The 7,522-nt window shown below is 34.8% G+C and overlaps 1 protein-coding gene and 1 long non-coding RNA gene across 3 annotated transcripts in view; both read right to left on the minus strand.

Annotated features, from left to right (window-relative positions):
• The window catches only part of lmln (leishmanolysin-like (metallopeptidase M8 family)), a 14,357-nt gene extending 13,640 nt beyond the window's left edge, over nt 1-717 (minus strand). The window contains exon 1 of one of the 2 annotated variants that reach the window (XR_005209456.1): nt 225-715. Coding sequence is in view for 1 of the 2 variants with exons in the window: in XM_037789052.1 (XP_037644980.1) it covers nt 225-350 (126 nt within the window). In the remaining variant the exon portion in view is untranslated. Of the gene's footprint in view, nt 1-224 lie in introns of both variants that reach the window. The other variant, XM_037789052.1, reaches the window with a different exon arrangement.
• The window catches only part of LOC119499848, an 18,117-nt gene extending 13,640 nt beyond the window's left edge, over nt 1-4,477 (minus strand). Inside the window, exon 1 of the long non-coding RNA XR_005209457.1 lies at nt 4,447-4,477. This is a non-coding gene — a long non-coding RNA (uncharacterized LOC119499848). The remainder of the gene's footprint in view (nt 1-4,446) is intronic.
• Nucleotides 4,478-7,522: the final 3,045 nt, after the last annotated feature.

Genomic DNA, 7,522 nt, shown 5'->3' on the forward strand with positions numbered 1-7,522 from the left:
CTTAGCTAGCTGCTAACCTAGCTGCTAACCTAGCTAGCTGCTAACCCGGCTAGCTGCTTAGCTAGCTGCTAACCTAGCTGCTAACCTAGCTAGCTGCTTAGCTAGCTGCTAACCTAGCTAGCTGCTAACCTAGCTAGCTGCTTAGCTAGCTGCTAACCTAGCAGGGTGCTTAGCTAGCAGCTAGCTGGGTTAGCAGCTAGCTGCTAGGCTAGGTGTTAGCTCACCTGGTCAGGAGGAGGGCTCAGGTGTCTACAGGTCCCGCTGCAGCAGCTCACTAACAGGGTGGAGAGGACGAGGACAGGACCGAGGAACCAGACCCAGACCCCGCTGGGCCTCCTCGGCTCCTCCATCCCTCCAGCCAGACCAGCAGAACCTCCTCCGGTCCGGTCCTCCTGCTGCTCCCCTCAGTCATCTCTCACAACATGATCTCATCCCGATAACACAACCATCCAGCCGTTAACCAGAGAGGAGAGGAGACACCGGTTACCGATCAGGATAACGGTTACCGGTTACCGGTTACTCAGGTTACCGGTTACCGGTTACTCAGGTTACCGGTTAACGGTTTACGGTTACTCAGATTACCGGTTAACGGTTTAGTGTCAGCTGAGAGGAGGCGCTCCAGAGATCGTCTCTGATGTGAGATGAGCTGAACGGCCTTCAGAGACGCAGAACGAGGAGAGATGGTCTAATGAACAGGAGGACTCACTCCCAGCCAGAGAGGATGCACAGTGTGTTAGTAGCAGTCTGCCTCAGAGGAACTCCTGTTTCTGGTCATTTACTTGGACAAGTTTAAAATTCAAAAAATATTCCATAAATTATATAAAATAAAAACTAAAATTAGTATATGAACGAGACGTGAAAATAAATAAATGACTCGATAAATGCATAAATAAGTCATTGAATGTAACAAAAATAATATTAAAAATAAATGTAGTCATTAATTAATTGATAAAATGTGACATTAATTGATATTTCTTTTTAATTTGCTTCTTTATTTTTTTCTTTGTATTAATTCTCTTGCTTATTAACTATTTACTTATTTTTGTATTTATTTTTTATCTACTTTTTTGCATATTTATTTATTTATCTTTGTATTAATTCCCTTATTCATTTACTCTTCCATTTAATTTTCCCTTTTTTTATTTATCTATATATTTTTAATAATCTTTAAATTTATTTATGCATGTATTTTTATTTTTACTTTTTTTGAATGTATGAATTTATTAATAAAGAAATGTAAAAAGAAAAGAATAGAGAAATAAATAAGTTTGGGGAAATAAATAAGGAGTGAAATGCAAAGGGAAAATCATGCATAAATAAATAAATAAATACATATAAATCAATAAATCAATAAAGAAACAAATTGAAACAGAAATATCAATTTATGTCACATTTTATCAATTAATTAATGGCTACATTTATTTTTAATATTATTTATTTAATATTTATTTATTTATTATTTTGGCAGGTTCTGTCCTGCATAAAAACAGACTGACACAGCAATAGTTTTACTACTTTAACTACATTTAGATGATAGTACTGACATACTTTTACTTCAGTAAGGTTTTGAACACAGGGCTTTTACTTGTAGTGGAGTATTTCCACAGTGTGTATTAGTACTTTTAGCTGAGAACTGGTTGGTTCCCACACTAACGTCTCTGAATGTGATTAGTTGAGGATGTTCCAGTTGAAGTGAGTCCTGAAGCAGACTGTGAGTCTGTCCTTTGATCTGCTGGGACTCTGAGCAGAAAGAACTAACTGAGTTAGTGAATATCTAAACTACACACACACACATCTCCATCAGCCGGCGGTTTCACCGTGTGTTTAACAGTAGTATGAAGCCTTTAGTGTCTCCAGAGGGAGTACTACCACGGAGCAGAAATACTCTGTTACTAATACTACTGTTTAGAGCTGCAAAGACCCGACGCTGGTCTGTGTTTCAGAGGTTAGACCAGGCTCAGTGTTCAAGCAGTACTCTGGATGTGTTTTAGAGGTAGTGTGTGTACTTGTCCTCTGGATGTGTTTTTAGAGGTAGTGTGTGTACTTGTCCTCTGGATGTGTTTTTAGAGGTAGTGTGTGTACTTGTCCTCTGGATGTGTTTTAGAGATAGTGTGTGTACTTGTCCTCTGGATGTGTTTTAGAGGTAGTGTGTGTACTTGTCCTCAGTCAGCAGTCTTTCTGCCGGTCGGTAGATGTGGTGATTGGCTGCAGCTGGACTTCTTTCATCATAATAACGGGGCGTCTCTCCTCGGTTCTGACTCTGTTGTGGTTTCTGGACTTTCTCAGACCCGAATGAGAAAATCAGCGGTGTCTAGTAAAGCCGTTGCGTATTAAAACATAAAGTGTAGTACTGGTGAGCAGCAGAAGCCACGTCCCGTTCTTCAACCCCCCCGACCCCACAACTTTAAAAGACATTGTTGTAAAGTTTCGGTGGTTTTCAGCTTCTCTTTCATTTGTTTCGTCTCTGACGTCAGAAATTCAACTTTTTATGATTGTTGAGGATAAAATGTGAGCTTGTCAAACGCCACCGATTTATGAGCCTGAGGGTGGGATTATATAGTAAAACACATGTTCACTGGTTCAGTGGTTCATACGCTGAAGACGGAAGAATCAGACTCTTACTCACGTTGTTGCTCGAGTCTGATGAGGATGGAACCGGCTAAAATCTAAAATAAATAAATGAATAAATGAATAAATGAATAAGTGAATAAATAAATAAATAATATTAAAAATAAATGTAGCCATTGATTAATTAATTGATAAAATGTGACATAAGTTGATATTTCTGATTTAATTTGCTTCTTTTTTATTTATCTTTGTATTAATTCCCTTATTTATTCTTTTATTTATGTATTCATTTTTATTATTTTATTAATTTATTTTTGCATTTATTTTATATTTATTTTGAAATGTATGTATTTATTCATTTATATCTTTATTTATTTCTGCAAAATTTTTCATTTGCATTTCACCCCTTTATTTGGATGACACACGTTGAGTGACAGCTCCCTCATTTGCATAATGAGGAAGAGATGCATAAAGAAATGTAAAAAGAAAAGAATACAGGAATAAATAAGTTTGGGGAAATAAATAATGGGGTGAAATGCAAAGGGGGAATCATGCATGAATAAATAGATAAAATAATAAAAGAAATAATAAAATAAAAAACTAAAAATAAATACATATAAAAAATATATATTTAAAAATAAATAAATAAAAAACAAATGCAAAAATAAGTTAAATGTAATAAAAATAAATATGCTAATACATAAAAGATACAATTAAACAGGAGTAAATAAATAAGGGAATTAATACAAAGATAAATAAATAAAGAAGCAAATTAAAACAGAAATATCAATTTATGTCACATTTTATCAATTAATGTCTACATTTATTTTTAATATTATTTTGCTACATTTAATGACACATTCATTTATTTATTGAGTTAATTATTTATTTATTTTGTATTTTGGCAGGTTCTGTCTTCCATAAATGTACTTTGATTTACTTAGAGTATTTCTATTTAATGCTTCTTTCTACATCTCAGAGGCAAATATTGTACTTTTTACTGCACTACATTTATCTGACAGCTTTAGTAACTTTACAGATTCAATAATACAAAATATAATCATTAAATAAAATATGATATATTATTATATATTTATCTACCCAGCAGTATATAAAGTCATTAAAATGAGCTCCACCTTTAACAACTGTAACATTAAACACATTAATGCATCAACAATAATAATGAAATAATACAATATATGTTATTCTGCATAATGAGTACTATTAAGTATATTTTGATGATTATATTTTTGTACTTTTACTTCAGTAAGTTTTAAATGCAGGACTTTTTACATGGTGTATTACTACTTTTACTTACGTAGTATCGAGTTAAGAGAAAACAGTATAGTATTGTAACCGTACCTGAAGTCTCCTCACAGATTGGTCTTCGTCTCTTCACTCCGTGAATCTGACAAGAAAAACAACAACAACAACTTTTATGTGATACTTTGACATATTTCTAATTAAAATGTGAATAAAAGAGCTGGATGGAAACACGCTGACAGACAGAATCAAGAACAGAAAACAAACTTTATTACAATAAAACAACGACGGAGATGCTGTCTTCCATCCTGTAGTGGTTTTCTCTATTTCTGTTAATGCTGGATGGATGAAAAGTGTTTTTACTGACTGGATCCTTCAGTGTTCATATTCACTCATTTACTAATAATTCAAAACAATAAATGATGAGAAGATGTCGTCCAGTTTTAAACCAGACACAAACAGGAAAGAGTTCTCTCTCTCTCTCTCTCTCTCCTGTTTATTCATACAAGTAGGTTATAGTAAAGATAATCACAGTATATTAAAGAATAATATAACAACGACACGACGGAGACCAGCTCCTACAACAGGACACATTTATACTGTGGAGGACGGAACCTGCCAAAATAAAAAAATAAAGGAATAAATAAATAAATTAAATGTAGCAAAAAAAGTATTAAAAATAAATATAGACATTAATTAATCAATAAAATGTGACATTAATTTAGTTTTGTTTTAATTTGCTTCTTTATTTATTTATCTTTGTATTAATTCAATTATTTGTTTACTCTTCTGTTTAATTTTCCCTTTTATTCATCTACGTATTTATTTTATTTATATTTATTTTATTTTTATTTTTATTAATTTGTATTAAATTTAAATTGTATTCATTTATATTTGCATCTATTTTATTTTATTTATTTTGCACTTATTTTTCTATTTATTTTCTAAATATAGTCATTTATGTATTTATACATTTATTTATTTATTAACTTATCTATTTCTGTATTCTTTTCTTTTTACATTTCTTTATGCATTTCTGCCTCATTATGCAAATTAGGGGGCTGTCACTCAACGTGTGTCATCACAAATAAAGGGGTGAAATGCCAATGAAAAATGGTGCAGAATTAAATACATAAATAAATAAATACATACATTTAAAAATAAATGCAAAAATAAATAAAAATGTATAAAAATAAATACATAAATAAATAACGGGAGAATTGAACAGAAGTGTAAATAAATAATTGAATTAATACAAAGATAAATAAATAAAGAAGCAAATTAAAACAGAAATATCAATTTATGTCACATTTGATCAATTCATTAATGGCTACATTTATTTTTAATATTATTTGTTTTACATTTAATGACATATTTATTTATTTATTTATTTTGGCAGGTTCCGTCCTCCATATTATAAATAAAAAACAGTTTGTTTATCTCTGCCAGCAGAACTATGATTGATGGCCTCAGTAGAGAAGATTTCAAGGGAGGTTCCCATCACCTGTTCCCATTACCTACATCACCTCCATCACCTCCATCACCTGTTCCCTGCCTGCTTGAGTGAGTTTGAAGTCTTTGTTTTTTTCTGTCCTCTCTGGTCCAGGACGTCTTTGTGATAATCATCATACTGTTACTGTTTCATACAACTGGCTGCGTTCACACCGTCACATCATTACAGTTGTTCATGTCCCGTCGGAAGCCAGAAGTCAACGTTGATTTATTTGTCACGTCACTTCTGTACTTAAGTTACGACACAAGTTATTTGAACCCAACCCACCATCTTCTCCTAAGGCTAACTAAGTAGGTTTTATTTTGAAGACACTAGAGCAGAAATTGACACGTGCTTCACGTGTTGCTGGACATTTTGTAGGAAAACGCACGAAAAATACGTTGTTGAAAGTGATGCTGAGCGTCACGGAAAAAAAAGGGAGATTTGTGTCTAATAACACAAATTAAAGAAATTAAATTTGGTGACTATCCCCCAGAAATATCTGAGTTTCAGAGTTTGTTTCCTGCATTCTGGTGACTTTTAAAGAATGAAAATAACACAAGTGCTTAAGTGCATAAGTACACCGACACTGTTAAATAGGCCGACTTTAAACGTTACTTTGAATTCTCAGGAAAGAAAAGTGAATAATTTGCCCCTCTGGTGTGAACTCACATTTATAACACAAACACACTTTATATTCATTTATTTTTGCCCTGCTTGAGTATTTCTCTCTCCTTCTCTCACTGAAGGTCCTTTCAGACACAACGTGACAACGCCACCACTGACCTCTGAAACACCTTATTTCTAACGGCTAGCGTCGCGCCACAACGGCTTTTCACTGTGTCCAGCAAAGCCAAACTTTGGGTGCTGCACTTTGTGATGTGCAGCGAGCGCAGCTCGAACCGAGTTGTGTTGGTCGCGAGCCTATATATATATATATACAGACGTAGGCAAAGTTGTTGGTAACGTTCCGTTAAAGAGAGAAAAACCCACAATGGTCACTGAAATAACTTGAAACTGACAAAAGTAATAATAAATAAAAATTTACTGAAAATGAACTAATGAAAATCAGACATTGTTTTTGAATTGTGGTTCAACAGAATCATTTAAAAAAACAAACTAATGAAAGTGGCCTGGACAAAAATGATGGTACCCCTAGAAAAGATCTAAAATAATGTGACCATAGGGACATGTTAAACTAAGGTGTGTCCTGTAATTAGCATCACAGGTATCTTCAAACTTGTAATCAGTCAGTCTGCCTATTTAAAGGGTGAAAAGTAGTCACTGCTGTTTGGTATCATGGTGTGTACCACACTGAACATGGACCACAGAAAGCTAAGGAGAGAGTTGTCTCAGGAGATCAGAAAGAACATTATAGACCTTCATGTTAAAGGTAAAGGCTATAAGACCATCTCCAAGCAGCTTGACGTTCCTGTGACTACAGCTGCACATATTATTCAGAAGTTTAAGGTCCATGGGACTGTAGCCAACCTCCCTGGACGTGGCCGCAAGGGGAAAATTGATGACATATTGAAGAGACGGATAATACGAATGGTAACCAAAGAGCCCAGAACAACTTCCAAAGAGATTAGAGGTGAACTCCAAGGTCAAGGTACATCAGTGTCAGATCGTACCATCCGTCACTGTTTGAGCCAAAGTGGACTTAATGGAAGACGACCCAGGAGGACACCAAATCATAAAAAAGCGAGACTGGAATTTTCCAAAATGCATATTGACAAGCCACAAAGCTTCTGGGAGAATGTCCTTTGGACAGATGAGACAAAACTGGAGCTTTTTGGCAAGTCACATCAGCTCTATGTTCACAGATGAAGAGATGAAGCATCCAAAGAAAAGAACACTGTACCTAATGTGAAACATGGAGGAGGCTCGGTTATGTTATGGGGCTGCTTTGCTGCATCTGGCACAGGGTGTCTTGAATCTGTGCAGGGTGCAATGAAATCTCAAGACTATCAAGGCATTCTGGAGCGAAATGTGCAGCCCAGTGTCAGAAAGCTTGGTCTCAGTTGCAGGTCATGGGTCCTCAAACAGGATAATGACCCAAAACACAGCTAAAAACACCCAAGAATGGCTAAGAACAAAACATTGGACTATTCTGAAGTGGCCTTCTATGAGCCCTGATCTAAATCCTATTGAACATCTGTGGAAGGAGCTGAAACATGCAGTCTGGAGAAGACACCC

The sequence above is a fragment of the Sebastes umbrosus genome, chromosome 13, assembly GCF_015220745.1.
Source record: "Sebastes umbrosus isolate fSebUmb1 chromosome 13, fSebUmb1.pri, whole genome shotgun sequence".
NCBI classification, from domain to species: domain Eukaryota; kingdom Metazoa; phylum Chordata; class Actinopteri; order Perciformes; family Sebastidae; genus Sebastes; species Sebastes umbrosus.